Here is a 20,732-nt window from a genome sequence, read left to right on the forward strand (position 1 = left end):
GCCATCATTCTCCAAAAGTACTCTTCTTCTTGTATGAAAAAATTGTATTCTAGTTTATGTGACTAGTAGAGATATATAATAAGGAAAAACTGCAATTTTGTGACTTTTCTGCTGAAAGACAAGATACTGTAGTGAGTGTTGAGACTGCATGTTGGGCAGACATTGTCACAGTGAGTGCTTGTGGATTGTTTTTGTCTCTAAAAGATGATTTTTTTGAGAAAGGACACAAGTCGAAACCATTATAAAACAAACGGATGTGCATTTACAGGCTCATTCAAGGTGCAAACCACAGAAGCTTCATCTCTCTTCAGTGAACAGAATATTTTTATATAATTTAATTGTTTAAATTGTTTGGGAGCAAATGGCTTTTCCATGTGCTATGTTAATCTCTAAGCTTCTTCAGAAACTGAAATTATAGAGTTAAGTAATATAAGAGGTTTTGGGAAGCTGGCTGCACAGCAAATAAAAAAGAAAAGGGGAAAGAGTATGAGGAAACACCAGCTCTGCTGTGGCATCTCACAGCAGGTCTGGGCTGCAGCCCAGAAACTAATTTGCCTATGCAGGAATGGAGGAGAGAGGATAAGGACTGATAAATATCCCAAGAAATCTGAATAAGAGGAAATGAAATTGTCATTTTAAATTTCTGGTGCTCATTCAGAGAGCAGCAGGATAGGAAAAAAGATTTCTTTAGACTCCTTCAAATATACAGGGTTTTTTTAAATCTGGAAGAACGAAGGGAACACATTGAGGGGAGCACAGCACCAACTGCTGATTTTGCCAGAAACAAACTTACCACAAAGACCTTGTGGATGAATCCAGGAAAATGCCGTATCATATCTCTGCTCCACATTTGCCGCTAGTGAGATTAGCTGTGTCTCCTTAAAGGTGTTGCAATATAACAGCTTCAAGAAAACCCCTCATTTTTCAAAAGTTTTATTGTTAAGTTTGAAGACTAGACAAGGTCGTACTGATTTTACATTGCTCTACATGATTTAAGTATATACAAAACCATTTAAATATCACACAGCTTGAAAGGTTGCGAAGGTCGTTTGTGTCCCAGATACTTCTGTACTTACTGACACATCAGAAGCCAGCACTGAATATTATAGTTCACATTGGTTGTATAGCAAAGATACACTCATTTAGTATCCTTAGTCTTCAAAACTGACACTTAATTTGTATGCAGCCATTCCAAAAGAGAAAGTCAGCCTCAGATTCAGAGCCAGTTGAGGCAACGGGCCCTTAATGCTGATAAAAAAGGAGCCTCGTGCCAGTGCTTTTTTTCCCAGGCTATAAACTAAGCACATTATCCAGCAATATAAAGATGAAACCTGCCTACAAATACTTAACTGGTTCAGGATGAAATTTAGTTAGGAGAACACTTTTGGCTTTGTTCAATGTCATTGTTAACAATTAATACAGAAGTCAAGGATCATTTCCAAGCTTTTCTCTGTCCCCTCTCAAAGGGACATCTCCTGTCCTGCATTTCTGTTTTTTGGGGGCTAGTTGCTTTTACTGGGAGAGAACAGTTCTGTTAATTTATAACTTGCCTTTTATGGCAATGGTATACACCTAGATAACAAAATAAAATGAAAGGGAAAACGTTTAATTCTACCCCTCAATATGATTTCCACCTGTTTTGCTAAATCTGAAGGATTCCCCTTAAACCAAGAGCTATTTCAGACTGATACTGCTGACACTAGGAGCCAAATTTGATGCTGGAAATGCCATTCCAAGAAGGCTTTTTGGTAGATGAGGAGTAATGTCATTAGAAAAACTCCCAATATGGAGGCTGAAGTATTAAGGGCATCATATATGTGATTTTTTAATGAATTGTCATGGAGTATTATCACAAGACATGGAGCTATCCTTGCAGGTTGTGAAGACCGCTGGCAGCTGACCTAGGACATGAAGGTGAAAATACTCAACACAAAATTAATACCAAATGAAAATTACTGTGTTACATTACATGAAAACACTATATGCAAGTGAAGGGATTACAATTAATTCACTAATCCAATAAATATTATTTCAAAAGAAAAACTGAGATCGCAAAAGATGAATAACATTAAAAAACCCCCCAACATTAAGAACGCAAACCAAATATTTCAAAAGAATATTAACACAAGTTTTTAAACTAGGAAGTATCATTTTCTGAAATGGCTTTCTGCTTTATGGATACAGTCACTTAGTGAAATATCTAAATGCTATTCTTCATATCTGTAATTAAATTCAGGGTCAATTACTCTCCCATAAAAAGAAAATGTATTTAAACCTTTTAAATATCTTTTGTGTGCACACCCTAAAGAGATAAATATTACCAGCGTTTTTTCTTTTTTCTCTTTTTTTTTTTTTTTAACCTGAAGCATAAATATTGCAAAATATAGGCAGTAGATAATGTGGGGATAAGTTTGTCCTCCATTATTCAGATTTTTTTCTTGTTACAAGTACCACCACAGTGGTTGACTTTCTCTTTAAAATTGCTCCTTTTGCGTGAAGACCACTCCATATATACATCATTAAGGAATGCTGTTAACACAGTTACAGACAAGACAGTAACAGTCTAGTGGCTTTTGTTATGCAGCACAAAGTAAAAAATAAAGAACAAACTTAGCAGTGTTACACAGGACCTCAACATTTCTTACACATACTTTTACCTTTACAGGACTCTTCTTTAGAAGTCTTTAAATGTCTAAGCCTTATAAAATAAATACTTGTATAAATACAGTTTAAGGATTAAGTCATTTTGTAGAGGCAGGGTGTTCTGTTTACTAAAATGTGACAGTTTAAATGACACTATCAGAAAACCGCCACCATTATATCCCCAATTCTTATATGTAAAATTCCTGGCTGCTATTCTAGAGTCTTTCACAGTTCAATGGATAATATATATTTAGTCTGTGGTGGAGAATGTGTGATTAAATGCAGTTTTTTTTCGAAATCCAAACCATTTTGTTTCCAAGGTAAACTTTGCCCTTTGTAGACTGTGGGCCAGCTATCTGCTGGCCTGGGAAGCATTGCCCAAGTTCATACTTCAGAGTTTTGGTGAGAATGAAGCAGTGACAGAAGTATAAGTTCAGTGATATTTGCTATAACATGCAGCTGCATCTCTCTCTCTCTCTCATTCTCTCTTCACATCAGCATGTTATGAAATTAAAAGGTTGGCAGTAATCCCAAGTGCTGTTGTTTCAGGTAACAGATAAAATGTCCCCTCACTCCCTGTCCCAGGATCTGTTTTATACTGAGGTGCTGCTCTAATGTAGTCACAGAACACTTTACTCCAAGGTAACTTGGATTGCTCTTCAAATGTTGGTATTGTTATCTTAATCAGCAGGGGGAAACTGAGGCATGGGGGAAAATGTACGCCCTACTGCTCCACTTCTCCTAAAAACTACTTTTTAAACTGGGTTTGCTATCATGCTGTGTGTGAAGCATCCCTTAGATGGGGCATGATAGGAAACAGCCTCCTTGTGACTCACTGGTGTGTGTCTGAAGAGATTTTAGGAGCAGAGGGTGACAAGGGCCAGGGTTTGATGTGCTCCTGTGTCACCTCTTACATTTTGGGGAGGAAAGCTTTAGGAATAGCCTAAAGAGAGAGGGTTTCCTGGTAGTAAGGTTGTCATTCCTCCTGTGTATCTTTTAGCATCTTGTTCCTTCACTCGACATTTTCCTCCTCACAGGAATTCAGAGCATTTATGAAAGCAGTAAGGGGGGGCAGATCACAGTCTAAGGCTGTGCGCTCACCCCTGGACAAATCATCCTAGGATGGGATTTCTGATGGACTGTGTGGGCACCCAAGATGAGACACCACAAGTACTCTGGTGCTTCACCTTAGTCTCCATGAAAAAGCACAGAAACTTTGCAAATTCATAAACTTTGGTAAATTCATTAACTTGATAATACACTGATTTAGTTACATATGCAAACAGATGACATCTTCAAAGGAAAACAACACCAGCAGTGTGATACTAAACAGAAAAGATGGAGGCCGTGTCTACAGCATGCAAAATAGAGAAGGAAAATGGGGCAGTTAGGAAAACCCTCCAGGTGCATGGACTCTGCTGTCTGAATGAAAGTGGTGAAAGGTAGCTTGTAACATCACAGGTACCGTGTTTTGCAGTACCACAGAGAATTTCCCAAAATATATGTCGTAAGAACTTGACAGTGTTTGGTAGGCACAATTACTATAATGCAGTCATCCCCAAGTAAACTTATTGCTAAAAGCTGCAGTATCACTTTTTGCAAGTAAGATGATGGTATGATTTATGGAAAACTCGTCAGTCCAATGTTCCTGAAGCTGCAAATGAGCTTCGTCACACTATTTCTCTTCCCTTGTAAAAAGGATGCTGCTGTTTGTTTTTTCTCTTTTCACTCAACGCTTTTCAACTGGTGGTGAACAACTCAAAGGAGAACTAGGAGGATAATTCCACAGCAGAAGGGACAACACCAACAGATTTCAAGGGCAAAAAATTTGGATCAGATTGTTTTAAAAGGGCAGGCTTAGACCTCCTGGCGAAAGACAGCTAGCGGCCTACCATAAAAATGAACGAGCACTGGTTCATGGAAAAACCCCACTCAGCATCCTACAGGCTTCTTCTACAGCAGGAGTGGGGCTCAGTCCTCAGCCGCGCAGCCCAGCAGCTCGGACCGCAGGGTGATGCGGCCGTACCACGACCAGGGCAGGATGCGCACGTGCCGCGCGTAGATCGGCGGCTCGATGACGTTCTTGCGGTGCGTGTCGTTGTCAAAGTTCCCCTGGAACACCTGTGGGGAACCAACAGGGAGGGTTTAGTGGAAGTTCCCCAGAACACCTGCAGGGAAGCAATGGGGAGGTTTTATGGCCCCTCGGCCTGCAGTGAAACTCCTACCGCCCTGGATCCGGGATGTATTTTTAACATTGGGACATACAACTTTTAATGCTGTTTAAACTTAAGGTTTCAAGTGGCAAAGAGAAGGTTTGGATTAGGTTTTAGGAAGGAATCCTTTGCTGTGAGGTTGGAGAGGCTCTGGCACAGGGTGCGCAGACAAGATGTGGCTGCCCCTGGATCCCTGGGAGTGTCCAAGGCCAGGTAGGACATTGGGGCTTAGAGCAACCTGGGACAGTGGAAAGTGTCTCTGCCCATGGCAGGGGTGGAACTGGATGGGCTTTAAGGTCCCTTCCAACCCAAATCTGTGATTCCGTGAGCCTGTGTCTCTGCTAAAACTTTGTGATTCATTCACACTCAGCCCTTAGTGCAGGTAGAGCCTTCTACTCAAAGCTTCACCCACAGTTCTGCAAGGGCCATGCTCTGAAAGTCACACAAAAATCATTAACATTAAAAAAAATTAAGTGTCTTTTTACTTGGCATTTGTACCATCTCAAATCAATCCCAGGAGATCCTGTTACAGTTACTGAGAAAATAAATTAATAATTAAAGTTAAGAATTTCAATTGTATCACTTATGAACATAGCTTGGATGCAACTATATAAACCCTTTTAAATTGGTGATTATCAAGGATATTATCTTCTCATGTCAGACAAAAGTCAACAGATTAATTAAGGGCATCAGACTGTGATAAAAGTAAAACATCTTAGCATAGCACAGTTCATGTTGTGATCTTATTTCCACCTGTATCAGTTAACCCACACAAAAGTGAGTTATAAAAATCCTATCTGTGATAAATCAGTGCCAGGTTTTTTCCCTGCCAGCCACTATTTAAATTCAAAGGCCACAGCACAAATTTTTGGAAAAAGATCTGATTATCCCCTTGGGTTATTTTCAGTTTTTATGGGAAATGTTCTTTCTCTTAAAACATCTGCCAATTCACTTCTCATTTGTGAAAACTGAACCTGATGGCTTTTCGACTCAAAATGAATGACTGTCATTTGCATCATGCAGAGAAGAATATGGACCTCCCGAAGTGCTTATATGACTGAATTAATGCAGAATTACAGGTTTCCTAGAAGTTCTAGGGAAAATATCAGAATTTAATGTCCATCCGAGGTGGCAGATATAACGTTTTAGCCCTGACTTTGTTTCCCTTGTGACATGTTCACAAAGCTTTTTGGTCTCCATGCTGCACCTCTGGATTTTGGAAACTTGCTATCCTTTCAGGACATCAAACAAAATCTGTCCCCTCCCCAAGGTGATGCTCTTTTATAAATGATGAATTCCCGTTCTCCTCTGCCATCACAGAGGTGGGAGTGTGAAAGGATGTAGGTGTTCTGGAAGATGGATAAAATAGCAGAGAAAATGATCACAGAACCATCAGCTTTGTTAATCTAAGGAAACAAAAAACAACCCCAAAATTATTAAGCATGGGGAAAAATCTTTGCTGCCCAAATACAGTGTCAATACATAAATCAGCAGGAGCTTGGGCTAAAAAGCTTTGCACCTCAAGTCCAGTTTCATTTGTAGCACAAAATTATAGGCACTAAGTTCATAATTGACATTACAGTGGCACCTCCCAAAACCCAAAATGTGGCTAGGAAAGCTTAAAAGTGATTTTTTTTAAAAAAAATTCATTTCTTTCACAGGCATGCAAAGTATCTGTTGATATTTTTTGCAAGGCTAGAAAAAGGAACTTTCCTACAGCCCTAGCGTTCACATCTGCATATAGACATGCAAGATAAATAAAAGTATGCGATGCAAACCCAGCAACAAATACAGCTGAAGGAGGGAGGAATATGTCATTTACTTACAGCAGGAAAACAAGAATTAAATTTTATTTTTAACTCATGCATGATTTCATTATCACTTGAAGTCTAACTCATCTGTCGCAGAGGCTATTTTATGCAAATAGGAAATACACTTTTCCTCAAAATTCAAGATCTAGTTTCAAGAAATTAACTAAATGTGCTAGATCAGATGAAGAATTTTAGGGAAATAAATTTATCAGAAAGTAAAGGAAGCATTGTCAGCATCTACAAATGTGACCTACATGAAATATAACATTCTAAATTTACTGTTCTTTTTCTGTCTGTCGTTCCATGGTAAATTTCTTATTGGAAAAAACAATATCTTTTCCCAGTCTTCATTTTGCTTTAGCCTCAATTAACTAATGGGGGCAAAGAATTTGGAAGGAGGAGGGAAGACAAAGGACAAAAAATGACTTATCAGTAGAAAAAAAAATCTATTTCTGTATCTAAAAGTAATTTTTCTTTACCTACCTGTTGCTTTCAACAACAAGCAGTCAATAATAAATAAGTCACCAAAGCAATTAAAACCCTTGAAAAGCTGATGCCTCTCAATGCCCATTCCTCACATTTGATTCTGATATTCAGGATGGCTCTGAAGACTGCCATGAATTTATAAGATTTCAGAGGCTGATGTTGGAACTACCATATCATGCTCTATGTAAAAAAAAAAAAAAAAAAAAAAAAAAAAAAAAAAAAAAAATCCGAATAATTAACTAACCCCAAGGTGATTTGCATTCAAGAAATAAAGACCAGAATGTAAATTATCAGTGTGTCAGTGCACACCTTCATTTTCAACTCTGGGTGAGTTCAAGTCTGCTCCTGCCTCATCCCAAAACTGCAAACACAGAGAAAGAAGCTGCAAGAAGAAGGCTTTTTTGGGAGTAATTAAACAGATAAGTCTCTCCAGCCTGAGAGGAGATAGTGTAGATGTCTATAAAACAATAAGTGGCCTGGGGAAAATCAATAGCAGGCAATATTGCAGTGTCCCCTCAGCAGGGCCAGGAGGGGACAGGCAATGATAGCAGGGTCATCCGGAGCCATCCAAAGGTCACAGTTCCCCTTTCAACACATAATTAAACTGTGGCACAGCTTCCACAGCCTTTAACCGCTGCTAAAGATCAGATAAATTGTGAGAGGGAAAACCAGCTGGGGCCATTAAGGACATGGACAGAGAAGAAAAAAAAAATAGAAAAAAAAATCAGAGCTAGGAGAGGGCACTGGGGAAGAATAACAACCTTACTTTTCTTGATGCCCTTTTGGGCCTACCTAAAAACAGAGGCCAGAGAAAATTACGAGAATAAAAAGCACTTATATTTGTTGGAGGGCCTTCAGGTATATTCTGGGGAGATGAAACCTCCCTAGGGGCTAGATCCAAAAGTGGACCACGGGGGTCAAAGGTTTTCACATTTTTATAAGTTTAGTCCATTTGCATATTGTGGGTTAATCTTCCAGTTACAGCTTCAGGTAACGAAGTCATTTACCCCAAGTTTGCATTTCCCCAATTCACTTTTGTTTACATTTCTCAGGACCTGAGACAGTAAGGTGTCCTTGATTTCCAGGTCTAGAGAGGAATTGTTTTGTCTGAACAAAATGGGAGAACAGTAGTTGATATGAAGTTCAGAGTTACACACCAAATAATTGCAGGATTACATATGTATGAAAAATATAAAAGCCAAAATCCTAAGGTATTATTCCAATTTTCTGGTCATGTACTACAGGATGCTCCTTCCTTTGAACAGAGCTTCACCCTCCCCAAAACCAACAGCTGCCAGGTTACAAGGTGACTTTTCTTTTGTACGAGAGTATCAAAAAGCTCTTGTTTTCTGACCACTGTTGTAGAACATCTCAGATTTTACAGTGTCTGTATCTATTTATGTCAGTCTGCATGCTCAAAAGGTGTAACTTGCTGGAATATTTACTCAGCAGCTCTCACAGTTTTACAAATACAGACCCTCCACACCCATGTGTAGCTCCTCTATAGCTCAGTCTCTTGCGGCTGCTGCTAAAAAAAAAAAAAAAAAAAAGACAGAAAATGCATGCTGCTGTACTTCTAAATATGATAACTTTATTCATGATTACTTTATGGAAAAAGAGTGAAAGCCAGGAAAACAGGTACTGATATTCTCAGCTGAAGATTCTGAAATGCAAACGACTCTTGTTTATACTTGTGTCCAGCAAACAATTTGAATGTTTTGATTTGAAATATGCAGTGAGATTTTCCAATGTAAGCAAAGAGTTTTATAACATTAGCAGAAAATCCAGGTAATGACAATGCAAGTTGATTAGAATTTTAAAAAGAAAACTGTTCTAAGACAGAATAACTTAGGAGAAATGCCTGAAGATTAGCAGCTTGCAGAAAGGAATGTTGTCTGCTGTACCTTAACAACAATTTTCACACCGAGTAGAATATTTAAAAAAATGTTATTTCATGGAGCAGTTAATCTTGCTCATATTAGAGGAGGAATATTTTATAAGGAGCATTCAGTCATGGCTCCTGTATGGAGTTTGCTTCAGTGCAGAACATCTCAGTATTCAGAAAAATAAAGGTGGCACATGGATGTGTTTATGGATACATGCATTTTTTGAGTGAATAAGAGGAGAAAAAGACATCAGTTACTATACATAAAATGTATAAGTATCATATCCATGAATATCTTTACATAGCCTTTATTGTTTCTTCATGTTCAGAACAGATAGAGGGAGATAAAACTTTTAAACTTATGAAACATATTTTCATGTTCTCATACTATCTTCCCTATCTGATCTACATGTTGATGGTACAAAAATGGGCATTTAGTCCACTGTACATAGCATATAGGAGATTCAAAGCCAAAAAGAAAAATATTTTGGAGGGCAACTTGCCTCCAGAAAATGCTTCAGAAATTCTAGGTAGGTTGTTAATATGAGCATTTTGCCTTTTGTCCACTTTGTCTCCCCGCAGCTTTTGGTGTTGTGTGAAGGAGAGAGGTGTGTGCTGAAGGCACACCTGACATGAGCATAGCTAGATCTCCACCGGACACAAATCATGACAATTCAGCTCAAAGTAGTGGAAGTCGCTCATAATTTAAACCAGTGCAGAAAAAATCACTTAGATTAGAAATTACAACTATTATCGCAGATAATACTATCAAATAGTAATAATTTAAGTAATATTACTAAAAAGAAAAAAAATTACTTGTGCCTAGTGTGTAGATTATATGTAAGAATTGAATCCATCAGTGTAAACCAAATATTTTAATAATTAAATATCATCAGAAAAAATAATTAGCAAATCTAACAGAAAGATTTTTAACCTGAAGTGATATAACTTTTCTTTAATAAGTAGATTCCTGTCTCCTCTCAACCTGGCAATGGACTGTACATTTAGAAATGTATAAATTATAACTAATTTATCATTTTTTGACAAATCCAGTGGATATTTGCATACTGGATATTGTCTACCTGCAGTTAATTGCACAGCTGATGGTTGATGATGACTGGCAGTGCTGCAGACTGCCAGACTCCTTTAGGCTACTTTCAAATGTTTTCATCTTCCTGTAAAAAAACCAGCCTCTGAAATTCCATTTGACACTGCAGCTGGCCTTGAGTTACCTACAGCAGGTTGTGCATTTTATAAATCACATGTGGAATGTGATTTAAAAGAAAATAAATAAAAAAAAATCAGATTTTGTTTGGACGTCCTCCTCAGCTCTGGAGGCACAGTGAGCTACTGACCTCTAGTTGAGGAAAACAAGATAGCTATTAGCTCTGGTCCTGTGTCTAAAATACATTTTCTTCCTATGTGACAGGCTGCAGAGTAACTTATTTTGCTTCTTAAAGGCAACAGGCAAAGCTTTCATATTTTTTCCAGGCAAGTAATTCAAACTATTTAAAATGAATGAGAAAGGCTCCATTTTAATTTTTTTTTTCTCCCAGTAACTTTTTGTCTGCACTCACAGGAATTCAGCACAGACATGAAATGAAATGACTGGCCATTAAAATAGCAGGAGCTGCAGGAGATACTGTTCTTAGAACAGCTTTTCCATGTGGAATAGGGCAAAAGCTGAACAGCCTATTTCCTTCTCTTCTAAAGCACTGTTTTGTTAAGGATTGACCCAATTTTTACAGGCTGCATACAGGGTGCAAGATATTCTATGTATTTATACAAATATATAAACAAAATATAATGTATTGTTTACAACATAATACAGGAGGCCATCATTTTCACCTTTGTAAATGGCTTCAAAAAATGATGAGGAGGGCTAAGTGAACAGCCCCAGGAATTCAGTGAGATCTGATTATATATTAGGACTCATCCTGTAAACAGATCAGCAGTGAGATGCTAAGCACCAGATAGGATTAAATTCTCAGCTCTTGCCCAAATGATAAAGTCACAATATTCACCCATCAATCATTATTACCAGCCTACCAATATCTCCATAATTTTTGTGTCTGTGACTCTAAATGTTGTTTGGTTTTTTTTCCTTTCATCCTGTATTTCTTTCCCTGAAATATTCTGGAGCCACCTTTCCCCTAAACTTCTTTGCTGGTTAAACAAGGATCACAGGACGAGTACAGAGTGACTAAATCACCTACAGGAGAAATAATAAACCTATATGTTCTATCCTTCAAAGAATAAATCAAGATGTTCAGTTAATAAATAGAAAAAAATGATGATAAAATATGAAAAAATTAATGCTTGCTGCTGTTGGTAGGTTTTTGTATCTACATTTTACTCCCTTCTGTATCTCCTGAAAACAGATGTAATGTTTCACCGAGTTTTCATTTTGCTGGGAAAACTTGGTGTCTTTCACAGTTTTCTAGCATTTGGGAGCAAATCTTGTATCTTCCCTCAAGAAAAAGAAATTGTAGTGGATCCTGTGCAAAGGTGGTAACGTCAGGCAAGACCAGTGGTGCTGCTCCTTTACTGCTCCCCGTGGATAAGGTACAGCATTGCTTTTTCCCCTTGTGATTTTATTTTTATTTATATTTCTGTCCCAGTGCACACAGACCAAGTTTCCTATCCAGTGGGAAAATCCCATGGGAGCACTGCACCCATCCAGCAGGAGTGGCGAGGACAGGTTTGGTGTCAAAAAGGGTTTACTGAGTCTCCATTCCTTTGTCTGAAGAAATTTATGTATGCTCAGTCCTTAAATGGATGGTGGAAACTGAGAAGAAATAGGTTGAAATACTCCAACCAAAGCAAAAAGAAAAAAAAAAAAAAAAAAGAAAAAAAAAAAAATTTTTGTGTCCTCTGAGGACAGGGTGGGTGTATGGCAGTAAGGCGGATAAGCCACCTTTTCACTTTAGAGGATATTTAAACACTGGAGCTGACTGTTGATAGAATTTTCATCACAATCTGCTCTCTTGGAACACATTAAATAATAATCTGATGGAGGATGGTACAGCCTTGTCTGAGGTGAAGGACAGGTGAATGAATTAAGCGTTAGCTCTGAAATTTAACTGTCTGCACCTACTCCAAGATGACAGGACAGGGCTTGGGGTCTCTTGAATCCCATTTTATGCTGAGGGCATAGGAGGAGAGGACCACAGTGCCTTTAGAGGTCAATAGGTGCATGCCTAAGTGCTGTCTTGAGAGCCTTTCCAGTCCTACATAATATAAAATTTTGCCAAGATCAGTGACTTCTAAAAGGTTAGACTCTGTCATCAAACTTTTACTTTTTCTGGATGTTTGTGATAGAGATGAAAAGCATCCCCAAACCAGATATTTTAGTTTGCTGTTTGTACATCGAAGGCTGAGGTCTTGACTCAAATCAATGGAACTTATTTGTTTCTTTTAGATTTAGATTCAGATATCCTAACTTCTAATTTCCAGTGAAGTGTGTTTGATCTTGTTGTGCTTTTAATTGATCTTGACTTGTTAAAGAATCATAATAATATTCATCTATTTTATTCTCAGGGATGTTAATGATACAGGGTGTGATGAGTTTAAATGAGACAATTAAGAATTTTCCACTGTTCCTAATAGAATATGTGTGTAGCAATTAACAGTCTGTCTGACAAAGAGGCAAAGAAAATTTGACTGCTGTAGCTAATGGTACAAACAAATGTAGACTAGAAGAGTACTTTAAATCAGAGCGCATTTTCTTTTAGATTTGCTGTGACTGTGTTATGACCAGGGACTCCAGCCATGTTCTCCTATACAACAGAATGAATGCAAGCATTCACAGCACAAGTTTGGCTAAGAGAAGACATTTCTTTCACAGCAGAACTTTTCCTTCTCTCTTTAACTGCCAGGGGTTTAAAATAGGATGTGTATAAAATACTGAAGCCACCATCTGTCCCTTAAATTGAATGCATTTGTGGTATGTCTGTGAGAGGTGAGCTATTTGTTTCCAGTTTTTATCTGACAATCAGTTATACAGACACATCCACAGTCATTGGTGTCAGAACCTTCTGAGCCAGGTGGCTAAACAGTTGTTTTCCTAAAATCCTTTAGGAAAAAATACTCAGTTTGGGTTAAAGCTGCAGCAAGGTGACATTTGGGTTCCAGGAGTGGAAATTCACAGTGTCATGTCTGGGTAGGAGGGCTTGACAAAGCAGGCAGAGACATACAGTCACGCAAATACACAATCCAGTAATTTAGGGCATTTTTCCCTAATCAATGGCATCCAATCAATCAGGTACAATGTGGGAGATGCAGTTATCTCATTGTTAGATCTCTCTGTACTCACACAACACATTTCGATGCATATCAAAAGTTTAATCACTGTTTGAAAGAAAATTAATTTAATTGACTTATGTAAATAATAGGTCAGTTTATTTCCTGAAGAATTTTTATTTATACTAAAAAATATAAGTGGAAGTCTGATCATTTATCACCCTGAATATCCAGATCTGAGATGTTATCAGATGCATCAGCCATCTGGTATTTCAATCATTTTATCTTTTGTTTCAATCAGCCATAACCCCACTAAGACATTTAATAAATAATTCATATTTTGTTATCTTGATTAACATATCCCTAAGCAATGCATAGGCTGTAATAATTTTCTTAACAGATGTTATTATGAAATTCAGATATTTGCAGTATAAAGGTGTTACACAATTTAAAAGAAAGATATAATGAATAATGACAGAAAAGTTAAATGCTTCCAGGTAAATCATTCAGTATACCTCTCATTAAACATTTGCAGAGGAAGTTGTGAAACTTTTTTTATGTTTTGTATTAATTTCATAGTGTAATTAAAATAATATTTTCAGTGGGTAATCAAAATAATATTTTCATTTGAAGCCCTACCCATTAATTTCCAGGAAAAAAAAATCTGTCCAAAACGGCTGGGTAACAAGGATGTGCTTCACAGGAAATCACTGAAAATAGTCCATACTTACCAAATAATACATTGAAACACTTATTGTTTGCATGTACAAAGACACAGCTATTCATACACCCTCTGCTCTACAGTTAAATGAAGAAATATCTCAGATTAATGGAGAACTGTAAAGTTTTATGCCCCATATTTAACAGCATGGCACTGGTAGGTGTGATATCACTGTACTGTGAATGATATTGTGTTATGTGACTCTTTTATTCACCTTCAATCCAACCTGTGGGATCCCATGCACTTGGAAACCCATGAAATTATTGCAGACTCTCATGAGTGGTGTTACCACAACCAAAATACCAATTTTTCTCTTTGCTTTACCTTATCTTTCTTCTGCTTTTCATCTTGGTATATTTTCCAGTGCTCCCCATCATTGCTGTAAGCAAGCTTGTAGGACCCCACGAACTGGACGTGGCCAAAATCTTTAGCTCCTTGGGTGATTATCCCAGTGATCTTTGTAGGGATGAGCAGGTCAATCTAAACAGTTTAAAATTAAAACAACAACAAAACCACACAAACCAAAAAAAAAAAAACCAAACCCAAACAACAAAACAAAACAACAAAACACAAAAAACCAAACCAAACCAAAAACCACCAAAAAAACCCACCATAAAAATACACTCCATAAAAAACACCACCCCCCACAAAACAACAACAACAAAACAAACAAACACAAACAAACAAACAAACAAAACACAAGAAGAAATAAATAAAAAATAAACAGAGGAGAACAATTAGAATACCTTCTCTTTCCAGTCTGATTTTGCAACACACCAAACCAAAATGATGTAGCTCTCATCACGGTTCTTCCACTGTGTGGTGACACCATGGGCAGCAAATTCAGTTTTCTAAGGTCTAAGTCAATCACCTGACCTTTATTTTCCTCTTTTTTTTCTAACAAATTGTTGATATTGCCTAATGGCACAATAAGGAATAATCTCACAACTTTCTTCATTGTGCTGAGTGTTATACACAGCCACAAAAATCCCAGTTAGTCTATGCTGGGAATGATCTGTAGCTAAAAACTATTCCCGTGTGTTCCTGATAATCAGAATACATGGCTGATTCCCCATGCCTTTCCTTCTCAGTTCATGAGCCCATACCTTAGTAACTCTTAAGACATTTGCTATCAGGCTTCTTTTCCTCCTGAAATTCCTTCTCAATTTATGACTTTCTTTCTTTTTCAACCTCAAAAGCTCAAAGTTTCTCATTTCTTGATTTTTTTTAGTTCTTTGTTTTGTAATCTTAGCACAATGCTTTTTAAAAATGCAAGGTGTGAATCTTAAAGCCTAATAAAGTCTGAGCTTTCAAGTAGTTTCCACATGAGTCAGCATGTCCGTGATCAGTACTTTTTGAACCAGAATCCAACACTGAATGTAACAGATTTGGGCCAGATGCCTTGGATTAAAATGAACAAGAAAAAGAATGCACTGACAAAAGTAAATTGACTAATAATGTAATTTCAGAGACAGAATGAAGGAGTTGAACTCCCTATCAAAACTGGTACTTTCTTGAAATTCGAGAGCATAACTGAGGTGTCTCCACCAATGTGGTGAGCCAGTAAAAACAAAAAAACCAAACCAAACCAAAAAAAAAAAACCAAAACCACCAACCAAAAAAAACCAAACCACCAAAACCCAAACAAAAAAACCCCCCAAACAAACAAACAAACAAACAAAAAACCCCAACCAAACAACAACAAAAAAAGTGGGTTTATTTCAAACAATAAAAAGCAGTCGGCATTTTTAACATTGTCCCTTGAACCAGGCGAGAGAGACTCAGAGTAAAAATATTACAGTAGTGGAGTGCTGAACTCCACAAGCAGATGATTGACATGTTTTTACAGAAAAAAAATTAGGAAGTGGAGAAATAAAGAATCTCTGGCTGATCAAATGCTGAAGATCCAGTGCTGGATTTTCGGGAAGCTGTGGCCCCCTGAGCAAACCCGTGTTGAAAGAAATGTGGCGCTGGGCAGAAGAACAGATCTGCTGTAGAGCGTAAGAAATTAATCGCAAGAAGAGAAACATAAACAAACAAGCTTGAGAAGTCAGCTGGTCCTAGGCAGTGCCTTTGAAAGATGGACATTGGGTTTGGACTTGTGTCCCAGGCCAGGCTGGATGGGTCTCAGAGCAATCTGGGATAGTGGGGGTGGCACTGAATGAGATTTAAAGTCCCTTCCAACCCTTCAGACCATCCTGGGCTTCTGTGACAATGCAAAGAAGAAAACACAGAAAAGTGTAGGAGTACATTTATAAGAACGGAAGAGGAAAAATTCAGTTTAGAGCAATCAAACAAAGGAAGCTTGGAGATGCCTACACTAGAGCAAATAATAACAAATAACAAGTAGTAAATCCTTTTAAGGAAAGGAACAACTTAAGATGTTCAATGCTGAGATAGCAAAACAGTGAGGGGAAATGTCAGGCTCTGTAGAAGGGTCAAGAATTTTGGTTTTACCAGAGCTAATTTATCACCATGTTTTGCTACCAGTAGCAAAGCTGGGGCACCCAGGATATGAAGGAAGTGCCCCTGGGAGGCAAAACTCTTTCTGTTTTATCTTTATTCAATGGGAAGAGAGAGGACTCAGTCAGAGCAGGGTCCTGATTTGGAAGATTTTATGGATGGCTTGAAGAGACTTTTCTCTTCTGTGAGGAGTGCAGGGGAGCTGGGTTCCACAGCCTAAGTGGGCCCCTGGGAAATAAGCGCTGCTAATTAGTAAAATTCTTTCATGGATTAATAAACACCAGGTCTCCAGACCTTGCTTCCAAATATTTTGTAGTCTAAATGAATAGTCTGTTTTTCTAAAAAGACTGATCAGGTAAGGAATCACTAACTGGTCCACACTTTCAGGCAGCTTTGAACCAAACATTTCAGAGTCAACTTTAGATTCTCTTTATAAATAATTTGCACATTAACATTTTACAAGTGTAACCTCTTTTTTAGCAGAAAATGCTTTTTATACTAAAAGTCTATGTCTCTCCTACTAACTTGAAAAAATGCCTCCACAAAACCAGTTGTTTATTTTTAAAATGTTGAAAGTGAACTGAGAGGATTTCACAAATATTTAACATGGCCATGACATTCAAAGTACTCCTCATTGAAATTCAGAACAGGGAGGAAAAAAATTCTCATTAAGATTCTGCAGATTCCAATGGTAGAATCACAATAAATCTTTATTATCACATAGATCCAGTGTTAATAAAAATGTCCTAGTAATGATTGTTTTGTGCTTATAGGACATATCCAGTGGCCTTGCACTCTTGTTCAGAAAATGATGTGGGAAGCTGGACAGTAATTTGGCATATGCTTGGGTTTTTTTTCAATAAGACTTACGTGGGACTATGTAGAATATTTGTGTGTAGGATTTTTTATTAAAAAAAAGTGAAAAAAGAAATAATGAATAAATAGACTCTCTTCTAGGTCTTGAAAATACAAACACATATTGCTGGAGATGAAGGAAAAGAATACAGGATATAGCACCAGCATTTCTATCTCATATTTTAGCATCTTATTTACTTATTTATTCATAAGCAGATGAAAAGTCTTCAGGCAATAAAGATAATTATTTAAATTAAAGAGATACTTTTCTTCATACAAAATCTTAATACAAAGCTTTTACTTTAAACTCTCATTACCTTTCACCTTGCTTTTCATTCTTTGCATTGAAACTACTTTGGAGCAGACATTGAGGAGAATTTACACCACTTTCTAGTGTAAACATCTGCACTAAAACAGCTTAAATGAAAGTCATAACTTCCCATCAGGAGACAGAACAGTTTTATTCAGTTACACACAACCAGTGTGTACTCTTTAAACATGAATATGATTAATAGGATTAGAATGTGCTTTTTCATTGCAGCAGAATTTCGGAGCTAGAGACAATTAGTCTGCAGGTGATAGTCTCATTAGCTGGTTACAAGAAGAACCCTAGTCTACAGTTAATGTACATTTCTACAAGCAGCTGATCAAAATACAGTTTAACATCCTGTGTCTGAAAGAACTCTTTTGGGCTGTAACTATTCCCTTTTCCCTTTTCCGTTTTCCCACCTTGTTTCAGAGGTTACAGACAATTCAGGGTGGTTTGGAGGAGACTTAATTTAAGGAAAGCACAAAGATAAATACATTTGAATGTGAAATATTTCTAATAAAGCACTTGCATGGATGTGAGCTTGAGCTTAGTGTGCAGTCCACGGGATGATCCCCAGAGAATTCATTGCAACCTCGGTCATTCTCTGGTTCTCCAACATGTGCCAAAACCCAACCATGCTGCCCAAAATGCCGGAGACTGGGAAATTGGCACAGTTATTCTGAATTCACAGACAGACACCACAGGGGAACGGGAACAGACCTGCAAAGCTGACAATACAAAACAGGGTGTCTGCACAGCTGTGCTGCAGGGCTTCCACTTCCAGATATCCTGGACCAAGTTTTGCAGCATGTTTTTTGGCTTAATTTAATCTGAAGGGAACCCATGCTTTGCAAAGATAGCTCATCATGTGAACCAGTGTGTGAAAAGTGAAGATGTCATTAAAAATAACACACTCCTCATCAACATCACAGTGTCAAAGAAGGAGAAAGAACCCTCAGGATCCAGGGAGTGCCAGGCTCTGTTTCACAGTGAAGATAATGGTGAAATGGCTCACTTGACCTTCATCTGTTCATAATTTCAGGAGTATTTAAAATGTTCCATTTAGTCCTGTATTTAAACTGACAGTATGATTCTGTTCCCAGTATAGCCAATCCTATGTTCAGCTTTTCTTGTAATATTAGACATAGCATTTTTCCCCACAGGTTTTCTATTATTTACCTTCATGATCCTCTAGACTGTGCCTTTTTTTATTATGCATCAGATTTTACTCATCAGATAACATTTGATGAATGCTGGACAATCTTAATCCATTTGGCAAATACAAAATCACAGAAATAAAGAAACCTGGATCCAACGAATATGACAAGAAGAGAGAGGCACTGCCAGGCTTGGGGCAGTTCTTACCCTTAATAGACTGAAAAAAGAAGGCCACGGCTGTCTCCAGTTGCTAATTCACAAAAAGTGCAGACCTGCCTATCAAATATCCTGATATTGAGGTCTCAGATTATTTTGGGATGCTTAATATAATGGCTGGAACGCACAGTTGGACCCCACCAAAACCTCACCAAGAGAGTCCAATGTCCTTTCCAAGTAAATAACCTGTCCAAAGCAGGTTATTTACTCTTCATTTAAGACCTTGTGATTGTCTTGATTTTTCCAGTCAGAGCTATTACCTCTACCCTAAGAAAAGGAAGGACAGGATTGCAATGTCCACAGCAAAAAGGCAGAAACGCAGTTCTCCTTAACTTATTGCATCAGATGAATGTGCTTTGTACTCTCCTCCATGCCCCAATCTGGATATAAAGGAAAATTAGTGCTGGTACAGTAATCTTGCTGCAGATGTGCAACAATCTATATGTTTCTAACAACATTTTGCCAGCAGTTCTGTTTTGTGAACTGAAACTCAGTATTTCAGGCTTTTTTTCCTAAAGGGTCATATTAAAAGCCCAAAAAATCCAAACCCCAAAACAATCCCAAACAATAATCCATCATGACCAATTGATCTAAAAACTTTTCAGGAGGAGAAAAAACACAACTGAGCAACTAGATGCTCTTTGTAGAGAAATCTAATTTTTATCACAGCATCTTCAATAGGAAATGTTTTTTATTGTGTAGTCCCTTAATATAAAATTAGGGTAAATATCTAATAATACAACCTGAAAATTTTTAAAGTAAGTTAAGACAGAAAATTAATTGCTCTAGAAGAAGGCATAATAACTTGATGGAAAGCAAGCATTTTTTAGCATTTTGGTCAATATTTCACTATACATACTATTCATGCTTCCTAGTTAAAATAGAATGAAATAAAATTAATAAAAAATGGTTTTATTTAGTTTAGTATGTATTAGCTATATCAGCTATCATATTATTAAAATTAACTTCTCAAACCTAGGTAGAGGTGGGTTGCTTTCAAATAAACTAAGACTTAAAAGTCACTCCTTTTCTCCTTAAAAATGTGGAAATGTTTTTGCTGGCTTCTTTTTCACTTAATCTTAGAGCTTCAACATGATTTTAACACTGTGTTGCTGTATTTTTAATGCCTGTAGTTTTCTAGGCTAAGATAATAAATACTGGTCTTATTTTCTTATTGCTCTTAATTGCTTTTCCCTCTGAATGACTTTATGGCTGCAGTAACTGCACTAAAGAAACAGGTTAGAAAAAAATCTGTGTACTATCAGCCGTCTCCAGTAAAATTTAAATGTGATAAATTCGAGGGTGAAGCCTTTTATTTGAAATCTCCGTGGTCCATCAAAAATACCTCTCAGGCCATGACATTGAAAAGTTTGGAGTGAAACTCACAACTAGGCTGAAAAGTTATTTCCACAAGCAACTTCTTAAGTAGACATTACTTCTTAAAAAGTGCAGATTGTGTGAATCTTTCTTTATTTACATACTTAATAATCCTTGCTATATAGTTATTACTGGAAAAGGAGGAAAAAAACCCAGCTAAATTACTATAATATTTTTTCAGCATTTCAGTGAAAATTCAGGAAAACAGACGTATATGATCAACTGTGGCCATTTTCAGAACAGTATCTATTTATTGTAGACCAACTTTTCATAACCACACTTTACTAAGCCATGAATAATCTCATTTCATTGAAATTTAAAAATTAAATAATAACAAAAAAAGGAAGTTTAA

The 20,732-nt window shown here is 37.3% G+C and overlaps 1 protein-coding gene across 1 annotated transcript; it reads right to left on the minus strand.

The window, feature by feature from the left end:
- Positions 1–931: 931 nt before the first annotated feature.
- LOC136374508 (EGF-like repeat and discoidin I-like domain-containing protein 3) lies at positions 932–18,814 on the minus strand. The gene is made up of 3 exons (XM_066339894.1): positions 18,809–18,814; positions 14,326–14,481; positions 932–4,764 (listed from the first exon to the last, which is right to left on the minus strand). Exons 1-3 carry the CDS (start codon positions 18,812–18,814, stop codon positions 4,615–4,617), a joined length of 312 nt encoding a protein of 103 aa, XP_066195991.1. The 3' UTR covers positions 932–4,614.
- Between the last annotated feature and the right edge of the window lie 1,918 nt (positions 18,815–20,732).

The sequence above is a fragment of the Sylvia atricapilla genome, chromosome Z (assembly GCF_009819655.1).
Source record: "Sylvia atricapilla isolate bSylAtr1 chromosome Z, bSylAtr1.pri, whole genome shotgun sequence".
Classification (NCBI taxonomy): Eukaryota; Metazoa; Chordata; class Aves; order Passeriformes; family Sylviidae; genus Sylvia; species Sylvia atricapilla.